This window comes from Leucoraja erinacea, chromosome 2 (genome assembly GCF_028641065.1).
Source record: "Leucoraja erinacea ecotype New England chromosome 2, Leri_hhj_1, whole genome shotgun sequence".
Lineage (NCBI taxonomy): Eukaryota > Metazoa > Chordata > Chondrichthyes > Rajiformes > Rajidae > Leucoraja > Leucoraja erinaceus.
In genome coordinates, this window is record NC_073378.1 from 47,077,152 (window position 1) to 47,098,132 (window position 20,981).

At 40.8% G+C, this 20,981-nt stretch overlaps 2 protein-coding genes across 4 annotated transcripts in view; both read left to right on the forward strand.

The window, feature by feature from the left end:
* LOC129709723 (tomoregulin-1-like) overlaps positions 1 to 3,179 on the forward strand; it is a 232,574-nt gene extending 229,395 nt beyond the window's left edge. Inside the window, exon 10 of the mRNA XM_055656260.1 lies at positions 2,159 to 3,179. Within this exon, the coding sequence (XP_055512235.1) occupies positions 2,159 to 2,249 (91 nt within the window). The 3' untranslated portion in view covers positions 2,250 to 3,179. The remainder of the gene's footprint in view (positions 1 to 2,158) is intronic.
* A 9,699-nt stretch (positions 3,180 to 12,878) lies between these two features.
* On the forward strand, positions 12,879 to 20,603 carry LOC129709732 (caveolae-associated protein 4-like). 3 transcript variants are annotated; one of them, XM_055656288.1, is made up of 3 exons: positions 12,879 to 13,434; positions 15,882 to 16,370; positions 19,901 to 20,603. In XM_055656288.1, exons 1-3 carry the CDS (start codon positions 13,021 to 13,023, stop codon positions 19,904 to 19,906), a joined length of 909 nt encoding a protein of 302 aa, XP_055512263.1. In that variant the 5' UTR covers positions 12,879 to 13,020; the 3' UTR covers positions 19,907 to 20,603. The 3 variants fall into 3 exon arrangements, with proteins under 3 accessions (XP_055512263.1, XP_055512252.1, XP_055512247.1); XM_055656277.1 differs by having other exon boundaries at positions 19,966 to 20,602; XM_055656272.1 differs by lacking the exon at positions 19,901 to 20,603 and having other exon boundaries at positions 15,882 to 18,375.
* The last annotated feature ends 378 nt before the right edge of the window (positions 20,604 to 20,981 follow it).

The window sequence follows — 20,981 nt, forward strand, 5'->3', positions numbered from 1 at the left end:
ATTGGTTGTGAATATTATGTGTGTAATCTATGCCAGCTCAGCATCAAGATATACATCATTATATGTATTTTGTCTTCCCTCGCAATTGAGAAGCATCAAACCCTTGTAAACTTATAGCGACACAAAGAACTTCAGATGCTGGAATCTTGAACAAACACAAAACACTTTGAATTTTTGCCTTGTGATTTTTTTACTGGATTGTACAGTTAATGTTTGCATGGAAAATTGCATTTAGTGTAATATGTAGATTTTAAAAATCAAGTCTGCAATTTATCCCATCAGATAAAGCATAACAATAAGTTTAATTTGACACCAAATTCATTTTCATATCTCAAGTATTAAAAAAGTTATGGCCATTTTCAGACTTGGAAATTAGCATCTTGTTCCCTATTGATTTTCAATGGACATTACAAAAAAGCTGTGATCTTGGATAGTCAAAAGCCCATTTCTTAAGGAAAGATTAACATTTTTAAATAGCCTAAGTGTCCAAAGATTATTCACAAATAATTCACAATATAACATGATTTTTATATCTAATTTACATTAATTTATAGGCAAAATGGAAGGAATTTAGTGTTCAATTGCTGTAAATAAATGCCCATTTAAATCGGCTTTCTAGGGTGCATGTGAACGCGCTGGTTTAGAACGTTCGCATCGCGCTGGATTAGTGCCCTCAAATGCCGAGAAAAATACTGCGGGATATAAAAAGCCCAAAATGAACTACTCGCTATAGATAACTTGATATATAGGGTTATATATATGCCCCATTTAATGTAAAAATAAGGTACATACCTTTAATTGTTTGCTTTATAAAACCCTGGGGCTGCGAGAGGTTGCGGAATGAGACAGTAATTTTAAAACTATTATAACTATATTATCGAGGCCTATAAAACTAATAATATCTTTTGCGACCGGGTCTTGCAGCGATTTTTCGTTAATGATTTACTAGGCTGAACATCTGCGATTAGTACAGCCTAGTAAAAATCGCGTTTTAAACCCGCCCCCTCCAAACAGCGCCAAAATCGCCGACATGGCTGTGGGCAGATTCCCAATGACGATTCAGGTAGGTTTTGTAACATACCTATAATATGTCCTTTGCAAAGTATAGTGCCAATACCGCTGCTTGGTGTGCTAATTTGACTATGCAATGCTAATTCAGAACTCCAGGGATAGGAGACATGATACTACATTTTCATGCAGAAGATTCAGATCGTAACCAAGCTTGCTCTGTGTTTTTCAAAGAGCTCCATTTTCTGGCTGTACATGCCCCATGTAACATCAGAATGAATAATCAATCCAGTGAATATGAGCATTAAGATAGGCATAATTTGTCCTTAAACTGATTTTTTTAGAGGGTTACCAGTGTGAATGCTCACAATAGCAGGTCAACAGGGTGGTGAAGATGACTTTTGGCATGCTGGACTTCATCAGTCAGGAAATTAAGAAGAAGTTGGGCTTATAGTTGTATAAGACGTTGGCAAGGCTGCACTTGGAGTATTGTGTTCAGTTTTTGTCATCCAGCAATAGGAACCATGCTATTCTGGAAAGTGGGCAGGAAAAATTTACAAATATGTTACCAGGATTTGAGGGCTTGAGTTATCGGGAGGGATTGGCCAAGCTAGGACTTTATTCCTTGGAGGTTGAGGAGTGATCCTGTTGAGGCATCTAAAATCATGAGGGCAATAGATTGTATAAATGGGTCAGAAAATGAAGAACTAGAGGGCATAGGTTTAAAGTGAGAGGGGAAATATTTAATAGGAACCTAAGGGGCAACATTTCCACATAGCCTGTGGTATGCACATGGGACGAGCTGTCAGAGGAAGTAGTTGAAACTGGTACTAAATAACATTTAAAATATATTTGGACAAATACATGGATACAAATAATTAGAGGGATGTACGCAAAATAGGGGCAAATGGGACTACACTAGATGGGGCATCTTGGTCGGCATGCACGGGTTGGGCCAATGGAGCCGTTTCTGTGCTGAATGATTCTATAAGTTGGTAGAGAGGCAGCACATCCTTGGCACCAAGGTTCTGTCGCCAGCGGTGCTGCACCTGGATCTGCAATGTTTGATGGTCATATGACCAAAGTACAAACATCTCTCAGAAGATTATAACATTAATGGAACTGATTATTTCCATTGTTTGTATTGCAGGAAATGTCCAAAAAATAACCGAGGACGCCGACAGAAACAAAACCTAGGACATTTTAATGCAGACTGCACCACTTCATCAAGGATGGTCTAGTTTAACTCATTTTATACTCTTTTTCTTCATTTATCATGTCTCTCCGGTTGATGAATTACAAATGATTTTTCTTTGCTGAGAAGAAGAGATTTTTGTTTCAGAGGCCTTGGTTTTCTGGACCTTTGCCAGCATATGGATTACTGTGTCTGGTATCACGACCAGGATGCTGCGATTTGTGGTAAACAAGTGAAACAGTCTAATTGTAACTAATAATTGGGCTGTCCCGTCAGTAGGAAGGGTTTTTGATTTCTAGAAAAATTACAAACAGAAAAAAAAAACAAGTGAAAATAATGGAATCAAAATAATATACTAATGAAAGGGACATTTTTGTACTCTCTGAGCGGAATTTGCTCATTATGCCAGTAACATATGTTTGTGTAATAACTTGCCATTATGTTCATGATAAAATTACAAATGACACTCAGAAGGCAGAAGAATGCCGGAGCGGGTTTAAAAAGAGACTCGACTGAACAAGCTACAGAAAGGACTATAAAAGAAAAGGGAAACATGTTTACAACTGACTTTCCTTACAAGAAATGAAGGTTTCTATTTGAAATTATTAGGAAATGTTGCCTTTTCAAACACTATTTGCATGATTTGTGGAACTGTGTACTGTGATTAGATTAAAATTCAAAGCTGTTTGGATTCAGTATATGGTGGAGATTTGTGCACCACCATTCTAATAACTTTGACACTGCAGCTATATTTGGCTCCCCTTGGTGTAAATTTAGTATCACATAAATGTAACGTGGTGCATGTGGCCTGTGCCACACAAAACATTGATTTATCTTTGTAGAAAAATACTTTAGGTTGATCATTTGGTGTATTCACTGCGATTCAAATTGTTTTAAAAGTTAAATACATTGTTATTTGTCACTATCTCACTGTGATAAAATACACTGTAATTATTAAAATGTGCTGTATTTAAAATTACTTTGAAAATAGTACTAAAATTACAACAGTGGCACCTACTGGGTGTGTATAAAAGGGATTGCGACTTAACAAAGTTTCATGGTACATCAACTCCACTGAATGAGTGTAGAATATCTTGAAAACAGCTATCACTATATTCCAGAACTCAATATAACTTGGACCTCTGCATAATTCAGTTCTCAGCTGATCTGACAAAACTCTCTACAAGGATTATTTTACACAATCGTTCCTCTTTCAGCTTCTTATCAGATAAACAGTTTTCAAATTTAATACTGAAATTTAACTCGGCAAAATTGTTCTAGTTTATTTTCAAATCCATTGTATTGCAGTGATTATCTTCCCTGTCTTTTAAATAATAACTCGTGGAGAAATAACAAGTATCTCATTCTAAAATCTCTCTTCAAATCCTGCATCATGATGCTTGGTAGTTATTTTAAATATGTATCTATGAAATATAAAGCGGAGGGAACAGAATTTGTGATAGTCCAACAAAATAAAGCAGTGTAATATGATCAAATATTCTTTAACTTGCCAACACTATGCTATGCTGCACACTTTTCTTGCTGTGTAGCGTCGTAACTGACAAGTATTTTAAAAGCACTGTAATTTATTGTCAACTGTGATTCTGAGATAGCACTCACTTCCAAGGCAGAAGGTTAAGGGATCAAGTATCACTCTAGAGACCCGAATACACACATTTAGACCTATAATTTGATGTAGTTATCGAGGAGTGCAGCACAGTTAGAGTAGCTAACAGCATCTTTCGGATAATTTGTTAAATTGGCAGTTCGGTCTGCCCTCTCAGGTGCATGTATAATGTACCATTACACTACTTGATGTAGCAGATTTCTCTGCAACGATCTGGACAGTGTTTATCTCAAAGCCAACTTCATTAAAATAGATTAGCTTGATATGTGCTTAGTTGTTTGTGAGATTTTGTTGTGCACAACGTAGGTGCTCGACTTCCTTTATCACAAAAATGACTCAAATTCAAATGAATGTCAATGGGTAGAATGTGCTTTGAAACATTCTGAGGTTGTGAGAGATACAATGTGAAAGCAAGCATTATTTCCTCTTGGTTTGTTTCACTGCGTAAAATGTGAATTTACAGCTAGACTTGGCAATGGATTTTTGGTAGGAAGTCCATGAGGGCCATTATTTTACCATTGTAGATAGTTTATGAGTGTGATTTTCTTAACTTTGTTATACTTCTCTTGCATTATGAATCAAAATACAATGCTATGACAAAAGTGTCATGGAATAATGTATATTATTAAGATGCATGTTGTACCCTACAATTACAGGTTTCCTTGATTGAATTATATTTCTACAGGTCAATAATAGCACTGCCTAGAATTTACAGTGTGCCTTTTCTCATGCAATGGAAATACATTAATGTGGTGGCACAACAGTTTTGATGACTGTGCCACTGCATCATTGTACAGTTGTGCCAAAGGTGATGGTCACTTGTCCTCCTCTCGAGATTGGGTTCAGATTCGTCAAGACAAGTATTTGTTGTAATATGTGCAAGTATGATAAGGTACAAGTACAATGAAAATCTTGCTCGCAGTAGCATTGCAGGCACATAGACACACATAGCACCTCCCAAATTTGCAATGTCTACTACCAAAAATAACAAAGGATTAAGAAATAGTTGCAGATTAAGTTATAAGTGAATTATACATAAATGATCCAAGTCAACAAAAAGTAAAAGATTGCACAAAACAAGACACCAGTGAAAAAGCAGGATTAGAAAACAAGTCCATGATAGTGTGAGAGGTGATCCATAGTGTTCTATTGCTGAGATAGGCTTAGGATTGTGCAGGCTGGTTTTAAGAACCTGACGGTTGTAGGAAAACAGCTATTCCTGAACGTGTTGGTCCTGTACCTCCTGCCCGATGGTAACCATGAGAAGAGGGCATGGCCCATACGGTTCAATTCAGTGATTCAATGATTTAATGATACTTTATTTTCACATGTACCCAGCTACAGTGAAATGCTTTGTTTTGCACACACACCCTGATAAAATACAGCTGATCTCACCTGGGCAGTACATAAGTGTTGCGACGTGTGTGGCGCTGACAAAGTTGCAAAGGTTCACCGATCATTTCTATCTTGATGACAGATATCATCTTGAAGTCACCTCATGCAGATGATTTTGATGTGGGGGGGTGGGGGGGGGGGGGGGGGCCAAGGCCATGATAGACCAAGCTGACTTCACCATTGCCGCTACCACTCTTGTGCTCAAGTGCATTGGAATTGTTGTACCAGGTCTGGATGCAACCCGTCCGGGTACTCTCTGCAGAGCATCTGTAGAGGTTTGTTAACGATGTTTATGATTCGGTGACATGTCAGATCATCCCAAGTGAGACACTTCTTGAATCTGAAAAAGGGACGCGACAGGAAATGTCACCTATCCATGTTCTCCACTGAGTTACTCTAGCACTTTGTGTTCTTTTGTGTAAACCAGCATCTGCAGTTCCTTGTTTCTACTAATGCATTTCGTTGTCTCTGTACTGTACACTGACAATGACAATTAAAATTGAATCTGAATCTGAATACATCCTATGTAAGAGGTTGTTATTGTGGCCCCATTCCACCAGTTGTTCTATCTCCTGTACGCTGACTCATCACCACACATGATTCAGTCAACAACAATAGTGTCCTCTTTGTAGTATTTGCTAAATCTACACCTCGCCATTCTTATGAATATGACCATAAATTTGAACTTGAACATGGTATTGGAGTGGTGTTTACCCTCACAGTTGTGAGTGTAAAAAGAATAGAGCAGGGAGCTAAGCATGCAGCCTTGAGGTGCTCCTGTGTTGATGGCTTATGAAGAGGAGATGTTGTTACTAATCCATACAGATTGAGGTCTGACAATGAGTTAGTCAAGGATCCAGCTGCGAAGGGAAGTATAGAGGCTCAGTTCTCATAAGTTTATGTTCATAAGTGATAGGAGCAGAATTAGGAGATTTGGCCCATTGTCTACACACCACCATTCATGCATGGCTGATCTATAATTTCCTCTTAACTCCATTCTCCTGCCTTCTCCCCAAAACCTCTAACACCCATACTAATCAGGAATCTATCTATCTCTGCCTTAAACATATCCATTGACTTGGCCTCCACAGCCTTCTGTGGCAATTAATACCACAGATTCACCACCCTCTGGCTAAAGAAACCCTCCTCATCTCCTTCGTAAAGGAACGTCCTTTAATTCTGAGGCTATGACCTCTGGTCCTAGCTTCTCCCACTAGTGGAAACATCTTCTCCGCATCCACTCTATCCAGGTCTCAGATCTTCGTGATAATTTCGGAGGAGATGATGACGTTGAATGCAGAGATGTAGTCAGTGAGCAGCAGCAGCCTAATGAGTGATCAAGATGGAACTGCAGATGCTGAAGGTACACAAAAATGCTGGAGAAACTCAGCGGGTGCAGCAGCATCTATGGAGCGAAGGAAATAGGTGACGTTTCGGGCCGAAACCGTTCTTCAGATTAATGAGTGAGTTCCCTTTTGAAAAAAAGACACATAGTGCTTGAGTAACTCAGTTGGTCAGGCCGTATCCCCGGAGGATACGTCAGGTGACACCTAAGGTTGGGGAAAGACCTTCCTATATATGTGCTGAGGTGGAAATCCATATTGGCATGTGGTAGTCAGTGGGGAATAAAACAGGAATGTGCAATGGGGAAAGGCGATTGAAATTAGAATAGGTGGTGGAGAAGGGAGATAGAAAACTGAACATGCATTCGGGAAGAGGTATAAATCCATACTGTGTGGTAAGGTTGACTAATCTTCTGGAATATTTTGAGGATGTGACAAGTAAAATGGATGAAGGGGAGCCAGTGGATGTAGTGTATCTAGACTTTCAGAAAGCCTTTGATAAGGTCCCGCACGGGAGACTGGTAACTAAAATTAGAGCACATGGTATTGGTGGTAGGGTGTTGACATGGATAGAAAATTGGTTGGCAGACCGTTCTATCTGCTCAGAGAGTTAACCTCCACTGTTGTGACTGCAGCCTATATCCCTCCTGATGCTAATGCCAAGCTTGCACTGAAAGAGCTGCATACTGCCATTAGCAATCAACAGACGCACAACCCCGAGGCAGCCTTCATTGTTGCGGGTGACTTCAATCACTCTAACCTGAAGACTGTACTCCCCAAATTCCACCAACATATCTCCTTCCCCACTAGAGTAGGCAAGACACTGGACAAAGTCTACACCAACATGGCTGAAGCTTACAAAGCCATCCCCCTCCCCCACCTTGGTCAGTCTGATCACGTCTCATTGTTCCTGCTCCCTAAGTACTCCCCACTCATCAGACGGGTTAAACCAACTGTGAGGACAGTTAAAGTCTGGTCAGAGGAAGCGGACTTCACACTTCAGCAGTGTTTTGGAAACACTGACTGGAAGGCGTTTGCAGCCCAGGCCACCCTCGACTCCCACACGGACATTGATTCCTACACATCCTCTGTTCTGGACTTTATAAACTTCACCATCAATAGTGTCACCTCCCTCAAACAGGTGACCATATTCCCGAATCAGAAGCCATGGATGAACAGCGAGGTCAGGCTACTGCTGAAAGCACGGGACACCGCTTTCAGGTCAGGCGATGCTCGAGCCTACAGTTCATCCAGGGCTAACCTGAAGAGGGGCATCAGGAAGGCCAAGCACCGCCATAAGCTCAGGATTGAGGAGCACTTCAACAACAACTCCGACCCCCGACGCATGTGGCAAGGCATCCAGGCCATCACGGACTACAGACCCTCCAACACCACCCCCACATCCAGCGACGCCTCCTTCCTTGAGGAGCTTAATCACTTCTATGGCCGCTTCGACAGGGACAATCTAGAGACAGCCATCAAGGCTGTGCTACCTGCCGATCACCAACCCCTCACACTCACCCACTACGACGTATACGTGGCACTGAATAGGTCTAATGCACGTAAAGTTGCTGGCCCTGACGGCATCCCCGGGCGCGTACTCAGGGCCTGTGCTGCGCAGCTGACAGACGTCTGGACTGACATCTTCAACCTGTCACTTGCCCAAGCAGTTGTCCCCACTTGCCTTAAAACCACCTCCATCGTGCCAGTGCCAAAACACTCCACTGCGGCAAGCCTCAATGACTTCCGCCCAGTTGCACTTACCCCCATCATCACCAAGTGCTTCAAGAGGCTGGTCCTGGCACACCTCAAAAGCTGCCTACCCCCCACACTGGATCCCTATCAGTTTGCCTACCGCAAGAACAGGAGTACGGAGGATGCCATCATAACGGCACTTCACTCCGCCCTCTCCCACCTCGACAACAGAGACACTTAGAATGTTGTAAGAATGCTGTTCATCGATTACAGCTCACCATTCAACACCATTATACCATCAAAACTGATCACCAAACTCGGTAACCTGGGCATCCACCCCTCCCTCTGCAACTGGATACTGGACTTTCTAACCAACAGACACCAGTCTGTTAGGTTAGACAAGCACACCTCTTCAACCCTCACCCTGAACACCGGCATTCCACAGGGCTGTGTGCTGAGCCCCCTCCTCTACTCCCTCTTCACCTATGACTGCACACCTGTACATGGTGCTAACACCATCATCAAGTATGCAGATGATACAACGGTGATTGGCCTCATCAGCAACAACGATGAGTTGGCCTACAGGGAGGAGGTCCAGCACTTAGCAGCATGGTGCGCTGACAACAACCTGGCCCTTAACTCCAAGAAGACCAAGGAGCTCATTGTAGACTTCAGGAAGTCCAGAGGCGGCACGCACACCCCCATCCACATTAACGGGACGGAGGTGGAACGTGTTTCTAGCTTCAGGTTCCTGGGAGTCAACATCTCCGATGACCTCTCTTGGACCCACAATACCTCAACTCTGATCACGAAGGCTCACCAGCGTCTCTTCTTCCTGAGGAGACTGAAGAAGGTCCATCTGTCTCCTCAGATCCTGGTGAACTTCTACCGCTGCACCATCGAGAGCATCCTTACCAACTGCATCACAGTATGGTATGGCAACTGCTCTGTCTCCGACCGGAAGGCATTGCAGAGGGTGGTGAAAATTGCCCAACGCATCACCGGTTCCTCGCTCCCCTCCATTGAGTCTGTCCAAAGCAAGCGTTGTCTGCGGAGGGCGCTCAGCATCGCCAAGGACTGCTCTCACCCCAACCATGGACTGTTTACCCTCCTACCATCCGGGAGGCGCTACAGGTCTCTCCGTTGCCGAACCAGCAGGTCGAGGAACAGCTTCTTCCCGGTGGCTGTCACTCTACTCAACAACGTACCTCGGTGACTGCCAATCACCACCCCCCCCCCCGGACACTTATTATTATTTATTCAAATCATTTGCTATGTCGCTCTTCCAGGGAGATGCTAAATGCATTTTTTTGTCTCTGTAGTGTACACTGACAATGACAATTAAAATTGAATCTGAATCTGAAGCAAAGAGTAGGAGTGAACAGGTTATTTTCAGAATGGCAGGCAGTGGCGAGTGGAGTGCCGCAAGGCTCGGTGTTGGGGCCGCAACTGTTTACCATATATATTAATGATTTGGAAGAGGGAATTAGGAGCAACACTAGCAAGTTTGCGGATGACACAAATCTGGGAGGCAGTGTGAACTGTGAAGAGGATGTTAGGAGGTTTCAGAGTGACCTGGACAGGTTGAATGAGTGGGCAGATGTGTGGCAGATGCAGTATAATATAGATAAATGTGAGGTTATCCACATTGGCAGCAAAAACAAGGGGGCAGATTATTATCTCAATGGAGTTAGGTTAGATAAGGGGGAGGTACAGCGAGACCTGGGTGTCCTTGTACACTGGTCACTGAAAGTGGCGTGCAGGTACAGCAGGTAGTGAAGAAAGCTAATGGAATGTTGGCCTTCATAACAAGAGGATTTCAGTATAGGATTAAAGAGGTTCTTCTGCAGTTGTATAGGGCTGTGGTGAGACCACATCTGGAGTATTGTTTACAGTTTTGGTCTTCTAATTTGAGGAAGGACATCCATGTGATTGAGGCAGTGCAGCATAGGTTCACGAGATTGATCCCTGGGATGGCGGGACTGTCATATGAGGAAAGATTGAAAAGACTAGGCTTGTATTCACTGGAGTTTAGAAGGATGTAAGGGGAACTCTCATCCTTGCCCCGTGACTCAGTGCTGAGAGAACACATCACTCGCACCAACACCAGGATACATGGATTGGACAGGTTTAGCAGGAAATGGGCCAAATGCAGGCTGATGGGATTAGTGTTGATAGGACACGTTGACCGGTGTGGGCATGATGGGCCGAAGGGCCTTTTTCCAAGCTGTAAGATTCTATAAATTTATGACCAGCCGCCACCGGGAGCTGTGGGGTTGATCCATTGCCCAATTCTCAGTAAGTTCCTGGTACCCTGATTTCCAGCAGAGCAGTGAGGAAGTCAAAGTTTCGACTCAGGTCTCTGGCACACCAATACCGACAGTGATTCATCTCTCTTGTTCTCATGCTGTAACCACCCCTTTCAGCACTGATTCCACTCTTGGTTTTGAGATCACATTCTGCAAGCTAAGCAAAGTACCAGTGTAATGCTGAAAATTTTCTCTGTCTTAGCTCACCACATTCAAATGATTAACAGTTTCAGTTATCTGTATTTGGTGTATGCATCCCAGTTTAAAACTCAATTTCTACTCTCCCCTCAGCAGTTCATTGCAGCTGCTCTTCAGACAATATATCACTTCAGGCCACATGAAAGAGAAACTGGAGTTATCCATTTGTCACCTTGCACCTGCTCAGCACTTCAATAAGATCATGATTAATCTTTTACCTCAGCGTCACTTTCCTGAGCTAACTCTATATCCTCTGATTTCCTAAGCATCCAAAAATATATATCAATCTCGTTTTTCAAATACAGTCAGTAACTAAGCCTCTGCAGGCAGATAAAGCAATTATTTCTAATTTAAGCACTGAATGACCAACCCCTTATTGTAAGGTTATGACTTATGGTTCTGGACATCCCAGTGGGAGAAGCATCACCCACTCTAGACTCTTTGGTTATGCCCTTTGCACAGACTCCAGAGGGATTCAGGTTGAGCAGTACAGCTTTGGTGGTTACTTCACCTAATGCTAGCTTTATAGACATCACAGATTTAATGGCACTTCTTTATGCTCCAATTCTAAAAAGTCATGGCAAAATTACTGTCCTGGATGCAAGACCAATCTTGTAGTGATTTTTTACGTTGATTGTAAAATAAACCTGGGATAAAATGCCTTGGAATGACACACTCAACTATACTGTGCACTGGAAATTACTTAAATGTGTCCTGTCTCATGGCCAAATAACCTGCCTGATGTGATACTTAATCCTTTGTGTGAGTAATTGAATGGTTGCCAGTGCTATGGAAACATATCAAGACATCAGTCACTGACTCCAGATGTTTTTGGGAGCTGGAAATAATTGAATCTCTGTAAACGTCCAGAGCATTTAAACAGCACATCCATTTATTAAATTTCAGTTGATTTCGTGAAAAAAAATGGATGAGAAGTAGCTTCCTTCTCCCAATCGAAGTAGAAAACACTGTATAGAAGGCTTCCCCTCCCCACCACACCAACAATTATTTGCTTCTGCGGTACGTAAATATTGCTTTCACAGAATGATATATTTTTTCAGGATTAACTTTAAATTTGATTAAACCTTAAGATTGTTTCCCAATCTGTAATTCATATTGTTTCCAAACACAGCCTTGTACCAAAACTGGTACCTTCTGAACATGTGTAAATTGTGTATTTATTGCCAGTAAATCTGAATTACAGCCTAGTGAACCATTTGAAGAGGACACAATGGCTGTTAGGAATGACACATATGCTGTGGATTCTGGGTATCTAATTATTAGTTTACATATACCATCAGTTGGAGTGGCACAGTGATGCAGTTGGTAGAGCTGCTGGGTCACGGAGCTAGAGACCTGGGGTTAATTCTGACCTCAGGTGCAGTCTGTGTGGAGTTTGCATGTTCTCCATGGGTTTCTTCATGGTGGCCCAGTTTCCTTCCACATCCCAAGGACTTGCAGGTTAATTGGTCTGTGTAAATTGCCCCTGATGTGTCGGGAGTGAATGCGAAAGTGTGATAACATAGAACTGGTGTGAACAGGCCCGTGTGGACTCAGTGGGCTGCAGGGCCTGTTTCCATGCTGTAATCAATCAATCAGTCTTTTGTGTTATCAATCTGTTAAGTGTTTCTAGAAAAGGTGAATGAAAAAGTAAGCATCTCTGGGTAGGGAGTTGCTTTAAGATGACTTTCATAAATAGTTGTCAACCCATTTTCTCTGTCACAAAACAAATTTACAGCTAATTTGCAAATCAATTAAAAAAATCACCTTTAAAAACCATGAAAATTGTTATCCATTATTAAAATAAGTATTTTGATTTTTGATGTGTGCTTATCCGTGTTTGTTAAAATTCTGCCTAACACACCTTGTTCTACTGTATATGGTATAGACCAAAATAAAGAGGCCGTTAAAAGGCTCTGGAAGATAAGATTTCAGATTTTACAGCTGTTCGATCAGCAGCGTGGGAGTGAAGGTATTTTCCACACTCAGGATTAGAATATGCACACCCAGGTATGCAGATAATTCAAGACGGATGCGTGACAGCCGTTATACATGAGTGGTTTCAAAGGTAGGTGGAGCCAATCATTGCCCTTTTAATCTCGGGTCACCCATGAGAATGGCTGGTTGATGTCTCATTGCCAGCACAGCTTGGAACTGAGCACTGGTTGGAGATCTGCTAGCTCACACTCACGCATAACGTTCATGTTTTAAGTTCGACCTAGGAGGAGAGCTCTCTGAACCAACACAAGCATGGCTGAGGAACGAGTGTATTCAGATTCTAGCAACCTTGCTTATGGCCAATCTACCGCTGCTGCAGGTGAAGGGGATGCCTCGCCGCTTGATCCATTAACCATTTTTAATCTCCTAGAGAAAGTGGCTGGGATTGTCGACAGTGTGAATGAAACTCAACAGAAAATGGAACTACAGCAACTGGAAATAGAAAACACCGTTAAAGAGATACAAATCGATGTTGCAAAACTTAATAAGGCTCATTTGGCCACAGATAACACGGTCGCAAAGTTGCTAGTGAAAACCCAAAAGATCAACGCCAATGTTAAAGATGTGAGACAGCGACTGGATAAAACCAATGCTCAGGTCAAAAAAGTTGAAGGAAATCACCGTGAGCTGCTCAAAAGGAATAAATTTCGGGTGGTTATATTCCAGGTAAGTTCCATTTGAAGTGGTCGCTTTAAGTCTTACTAGTTTGAAGAATTTGAGATTCTATACTTAGTGTTGAAAGCATGACATGCTGAACAAGTCACAGCTGCTACCAAGCTAATATTCCGTGTTGAACTTTATTCTGCAGGGAATCGCTAATTCAGCAGAATCTTTAAGTCAGGGCATCTGTTAGATGTTTTACAATCTCTACAATCCCCGAGAAATTGTTTCCATTTTTGTGTATTAATGGCCTTTAAATAAAATTACTGAAACAATAAATCACGGGAGTTGAGTAACAGATAGAGAATTCATTTGGACATGTGGGTCGTATTAATACTCCAGTCGGCCTCGTGCCATCTGTATTGAAGGTTAATGGCTGTGAAACAGCGACTATTTGCTGTCCACATGAAAAACAATACGCGGAGACCAGTGGTCCGTATTTGGCCTTCCTTCCGACTCACATCACAGAGTTATTTTTGAAAAGACAGTCAGTAAAGTTTATACATAGGCGAAGACCTGGAAACGTGCAAATGCTTCATTAAGCTGAATGCCATTTTTGTTCACATACCATTGTAAATTAATTAGGGACAATAGAATGTTGCTGTGGGAGTTATTTTTAATACCTTTATAGATCCACTGGTGAGATAATTATTCTGAACTGTGGCATACTGGACCTTTCAAATGGATGCAGTAGTAATGGAAGAGTCCAGAATTCACAATATTAATATCACTGACCTCCAGTCTATTGTAACAGCTGACAATTAATGACCCATATTACATGCTTAAAACAGGAATAGAGAATGATGAATTGTCATGCATCAACGCCACTTGCGTAACTCAATTTTTCAAAATTTGTTAATATTTATCCCTCCGCAGAAAAAGGCTTTTTGTTAAATATCATCTGTTGTTCAGGTTTACGTAGCATTATATCATTGTCAGTAGGCTATTCCAATGCAAAGATGAAGAGAACAAGTGAGCAATAACGAGAACTTGACATAAATGTTTCCTTGGAACACAGAAGGATGAGATGTGATCTTACAGGGGTGTATAAGATCATGGGGGGGAATAGATAGGGTGGATGCACAGTCTTTTACCCAGAGTAGATGAATCAAAAACCATAGGTTTAAGGTGAGAGGAGAAATATTTAATAGGAACCTGCAAGACAACTCTTTCCTCACAGTGGATGGTGAGAACATGGAATGAGCTGGCAGAGGAGGTAGCTGAGGCAGGTACCAAAAATGACATTTGAAAGTCATTTGGATAAGATACATGGATAGGAAATATTTAGAGGGACATGGGCCAAACCACGTGAATGGGAGTAGTGTAGATGGGGCATCTTTGTCGCCGTGGGCAAGTAAGTCCAAAGGGCCTGTTTCCATTCTGTATGACTATGACTATGAGTCTAATCCTGGTCTCATCTAATGGCCATGCATGATTGGCTTCTTCTGGGGCACTCTGTGGAAAAGCATTTGATATCATTAAATGTTCCCTCCATTACTTCTGAGCATAGACCAAATATGTAATATACCACAGCTCAACTAATTCATTGCAATAAAGTGATTTTAATCAGTGCATCTTACTAGGATGAGGGCTTGTGGAGAATCATTTGAATAAATATACAAAACATATCTGTGGGAATAAAATAAAACTTGGTGTCCAATTTATTTGAAAATCCACAAAATGCAAATGCTGGAAATCTAAAACAAAAACAGAAAATGTTGGAAATAGTCAGCAGGTCAGGCCACATCTGTAGGAAAAGAAACAGTCAAGGATTCCGGTCCAAGACCCTTCAATTTGGAAGTAGTTTCTCTTCGGTAGACTGGAAATATATACCCTTTTTCTCTTCCCACATATGCGACCTGACCTGCTGAGTATTTCTGGCATTTTCAGTTCCAATTTACTTACAATAAAGGATATATTGTGCAATATCCTTTGTCCTGTTTTTATATGACACTCAAGAATGCTAAACTAGCTAAAGCAATGCTGCAGCTGCTCTATATCAAACCTTCGGTTATCAATGATAAATGCTTTGAAGAAACTATTTCCCTACTATACACTAACACATCTGAGAAAGTGAAAGACTTTCAACAATGGCCTGCTGGAATCCTGCAACGTGATGTTAGGACCTTTGAGGATTATTCTAGCATTCAAATCAAAATGTTGATCGTGAGTTAGCTTTTATGAAGCAAATGAGTTGGACAGCTAGCAGCTTAAAAGGAGACTGATGGTGCATCCATGACATCATGGTGTCCCACAAGGGATATATTTTCCACTAGAAGGTGGTACAAAACTAATTTGTGTGGATGTGTCAGACTTCAGTTGTGTGGATGAATACAATTGGAAAGAAATATTAGCTGCCTGAGCAATAAATGATTTGCTGAAATCACAATGAAAATCCAATATGTTGTGATGTGGAAATCCAGAATAACAACCTCAACTTTTTACTTTCACAGGAAGAAAATGAAATGCCTTCTTCTGTCACGTATAAAAAACTTCCAAACGAGGGGAATGCAGCGGCATCTGAAGAACACAGTTCAAAAACAGCCACACCACCACCAGACCTCTCCTCTGATGAAGAGCTTGTTTATGAAGATGGAACTGCAACTGCACGCCTCAAGAAATCGGGAATGAAGGGAGTGGATAATATCAAGAAAGTTTTCTCAAGAGAAAATATGCAAAAAACCAAGCAAAACTTAGGGAAGCAGATGAATCGGCTGAGCGCAACTATAGTCCCCCCAGACCAGAGAGAGAAGATAAGGATTTCTGGAGAGAGGATCAAAAAGTCCATTGTCGATTCAAAACCTTTTCATATGAAGAAGAAAAATGAAAGAAGTGGGGCAGAAGGGCAAGAGGTTGCCATCAAAAATGTGGGAGAAAGTTCCAAAGGCGAGGGCACTGGTCCAGAAGCGGCAACTGATATTAACGCTGCAGCAGCTGCTGAGGTTAGTGAAGACAGCCTCCCAAGCATGAGTCCACATGTTGCCAATACAGAGACGGTCGTTGTAACAATGGAAGCAAAGGGTGAAGAAGCAGTGCCTGCAGTGGCAGAGGGGAAGCGGAGTCCTGAGTTTAGTTAAGCACAGACTTAAAGCTGCGCTACTTAATAGTGGCAGAGACTGCCACGCCTGTGATGGCAATACATCCCTAAAATGAGTTGTGCTTCCATTCAAATGTTACTGGTTTAATTACTTAGATTCTTTATTTAATTTGGCCTTTTTTTTTTAAAATGAAGCATTGGTGTCATGTACAAAGTCAGTCCTCCCATGTGCATCCTGCTAGCAGGTTGACTGGACCTCAGATGACCGTGGATCAGTCTTCTGCATTTTTTTCTGATAGTTGTAGAAGTGGAATTACAAAGGATTGACAGGAAGTTTACAACCTAAAATAAATTAGTAAATTCTGGGATTTTAATTTTTTTTATTTCAAGAGTGGTCTTTGAAGAAGAACAGCATCAATTAATCTTGTATTTTTATCTTAAATTTATTTTTGAATAGGGCTATTAAGTAATGCAGCTTTAATTCTTGTAGTCTCTCAGCTTCTGATACATTGTGTTCTATGGATCATTGTGTCGACACATGCCATGTCATTGCAAGAAGAGATTTAGAAAGTCTTGCTTCCCTCTTATTTATGGTAATCAAAACACTAAGTAATCAAGGCTCAGGATTGAAAACGAGAAGCAAAATGATCAGGTGTTGAATATTAGGAAAATTATAGCATATAAATGTAGAATTCATCTATAAAATTTGTCAGCATTCATCATATTCCATCCCACAGGGAATGTAATCAAATTGCTGCATGGCTTAGAAATATATTACTACAATATAAATATATTTCAAAAGCCAGTTACATAAATAGAATCAAAGCAATTCAAGTACGTATTTTATTATGGGTTCTTTACAAATATTCATTTTTTAAACGCAAGTATTTAGCTGAATTGAGCATGTTTTTGAAGTGTGTATCCTGTGTAATCACCATGGTACCATGAGTTAGTTTTAAAATTGAATTAGAAGTGTTGCAGTACATGTAGAATGGTGTGATTTAGTATAATATCCTTTGTGTACCTTTCATGTTGTCTTTCATGTGGATGTGCAAATGGTGTCAGAGTTATGTGTTTATCTTTTTGGAGGGTAGGATGGGGTGTGGAGGGAGTGGAAATTTCAATGGTGTTCGTAAAAAAGTATGTCATCCAGTTGGCCATTCAAGTGAATAACCTATTTTTTAGTTTGAGTCGATTCCCCTGCAATTAAAGGTTGATCTCTAATTTTAAGAGTTACCTTAATGTATGCATTTGTTGAAACGTAGGGACAGCTGACGTGTGCCTGTATTCACTTTACATGTTTCTTCCCCCTTCTCTCCTTCTGGAGATGGTGACTCATGCTGAGCCATTGTTCCAAGGGCGCTGGAAGCCCTCAGATATTACAGCCAAGCATGTGAGCTTGTGCTTTGAATGTTGGCAGGCTATTTGCCCATTGAGAGGGATGTCACAATGAGGCCAACTCTGGCCACACCCATTGACCAGAAACAGATTTTCCAGGAGGAGTCACTGGATAGTAACCAAGAGCAGGAATCCTGGCCATTTGCCTCCTATCCAACAACGATGTTCAAATTCATACATTCTTCTAATTTTGGGTTTAAGAATGACCAGAAAGATGAATCATATTAGATTGGATTCCTCATTCTGCCTTCCTTTTAAGTACCGCCACTCCGTTTTTGAACCTTACTTATTATTCTGTTCTCTAACTAGTCCATACCATTCAAAACGTCCCCACTAAATAAAGAACCAGTACAGCTCAAACCAAGTGTTCAAGAAGGAACTGCAGATGCTGGAAGATCGAAGGTACACAAAATTGCTGGAGAAACTCAGCGGGTGCAGCAGCATCCGGGGAGACTAAGCGTAGGTTGACTAAGCATAGGGGAGACTAAGCGTAGGTTGGGCGATCGTTTCGCCGAACACCTCCGCTCAGTCCGCAATAACCAACCTGACCTCCCGGTGGCTCAGCACTTCAACTCCCCCTCCCATTCCCAATCCGACCTCTCTGTCCTGGGTCTCCTCCATTGCCAGAGTGAGCAACAGCGGAAATTGGAGGAACAGCACCTCATATTCCGCCTGGGGACCTTGCGTCCGGATGGCATTAACATTGAATTCTCCCAATTTTGCTAGCCCTTGCTGTCTCCTCCCCTTCCTTAACCCTCTAGCTGTCTCCTCCTGTCCTCGGGCTCCTCCTCCTCCCCTTTTCCTTCCTTCTCCCCCCCCACCCCCCATCAGTCTGAAGAAGGGTTTCGGCCCGAAACGTCGCCTATTTCCTTTGCTCCATAGATGCTGCTGCACCCGCTGAGTTTCTCCAGCAATTTTGTGAACCACAGTTCAAACCAAGTTTTCTCTGCAGTATATGTGCATTTTAATTGTTTCTCACCTTGTGAGGATTGCCTTCTAAGGTGTGTCTAAGAGAAATCACTCACTACAAATAAAGTATGATATTTTATTTTACTATTCCATAATCAATAACCATGGCTCTGTTGTGTATTATACCTGAATTCTGGCCAAGTTACCACAAATCCCATGCAATACTGATGTGCTATTGAAGCAACTAAATTTTGATATTGAAATAAGTAATTGATTTCAAATCAGTCTGAAGAAGGGTCCCGACACAAAACAGCATCTACCCATGTTCTCCAGGGAAGATTTGATCTGCTGAGTTGCTACAGCATTTTGTGGCTTCCTTGGTAAACCAGCATCGGCAGCTCCTTGTTTTTAAATGTTGATATTATTAATCAATGGTAACATATTATCCACAGTTCTCCTCGTGATGTGATGGACAGGCTCGATAGGTTTAGATTATAAAAACCTAGTGTATTGTGTTTTTGGTTGTCTGGTCTGTCTGAATCTCATTGTGCTTGCAATTACCAATTAAGAACAGACTTGCTTTAGTGTAAGTTGTATAAATCGTAATTGAATGTATGCTTATCTGGCCCAAGATTATTTCCAGCAAATCACGTAGAAACAATATTTGCAAATTTGGTGAACTGTAGCTATAATTGTCACAATATTTTTTTAAACTGCATGTTGATATATTTGATTTGATTTGATTTGAGCCTTGGGAATGAAGGGCAAGAGATAGAATATTGTTGTTAAGATAAAAGAAAAGGAAAATTGATTTAAAAAAAACTGTAAACATGGTAAGGGACAAATAGCAAAGTGAATGATGTAAGTGAAAGAAAAGTGATGAAACAAAGTGAGCCATATTCACTGAAAAACATCAAAGGTGAAGACAATGTTCCAGGTAAAGGGTGGCATTTAAATCATGTACTGTAGATATTAACAGCAAAAGGGAAGGAAGAAATAAATGACTTTTTGAGGTATAATAATAGATTTTCAGATAGGAGGGATAATAAGTGACAGAGACCTTATTGCAATTAGTTCAGATTGTGTTTCTCCGTGTACATCCGTTAATTTTTTTAAACCCATTTCCAGAACTGAAAGGAAGATGGTACAGGATTGATTGCTCATACATTCTCTTGTGCAATGTTCCAATCTAGATGTAATTGATTTCCCACTGAATAAATATTGGATGACTCCTGCACATACCAGTTAATGCATCGTTACATTCATTAACACTGAGATCCCAAAGCCCAGGAAATCAAAGAGGAAGTATCTTCCAAAGTTCTGCAATCAACCTTATTGTGGACTCTGGTTAATATATATGCATTAGCATTGGCTTCGAAAGCTAAGTATAGTACAGGAAGAACAATTCCAATGTTGAATATGAATCAAACCTTACAATGGACTGTTATGATAACATGATTTTGTATGTTGTCATATAGATGGATGAATAATAGCCAAACATTTTAAAAATCTGATGTAAACTAGAGATTACTAATACTTAACAAATGCAAATTTCTGGTATTATCAGTGTTTAATAAACTTTATCCATTTTTACTTGTTTATCTGTCAATGTAATGTGCAAATAATGTTGCCTTTGTAAAATATTTTATAGGTATTAGTTATTATTACTATTGATGTGATTGGAAGTTGAAAATTAATTGATTATTTGGAACAATAAACCTGATCCCCTTATCTCCTTCAAGGTATTGGTACTTGATGGTTAAACTAATTATTTTGCCATTGGTTGTAATTTGTGTACATTAATTCAATAAAAAAAAATAAGACTTGAAATGTGTTGGCCTTGATTGCATTTAAGATTTTTACGTACGTTCACAGTAGTTTTGTTTATTGCATTATAATAAAAAATTATCTGCTCTTTGCCATGTTGTTCAGTTCCATTCACAGCTTCTCAGATAGTGAAGCAATCCATGCCCTCAACATGTGATGCCTGGTCCATATTTGAATATGACTTGATATGTGGTAAATGACAAAGTGATGCCCATCTCCAACAAGAGGGAATTTAACCACCATTCTTTGACATTAAATATTATTAACATTGACAAAGGACAGGCCATCTTCCTTTTGGATCATCATTGCCTTGCAATATGATAAAATTTGCCTGATTATAGGTCTTCTGTGGTAATTCTCAATCCTTTACCACCATATACGA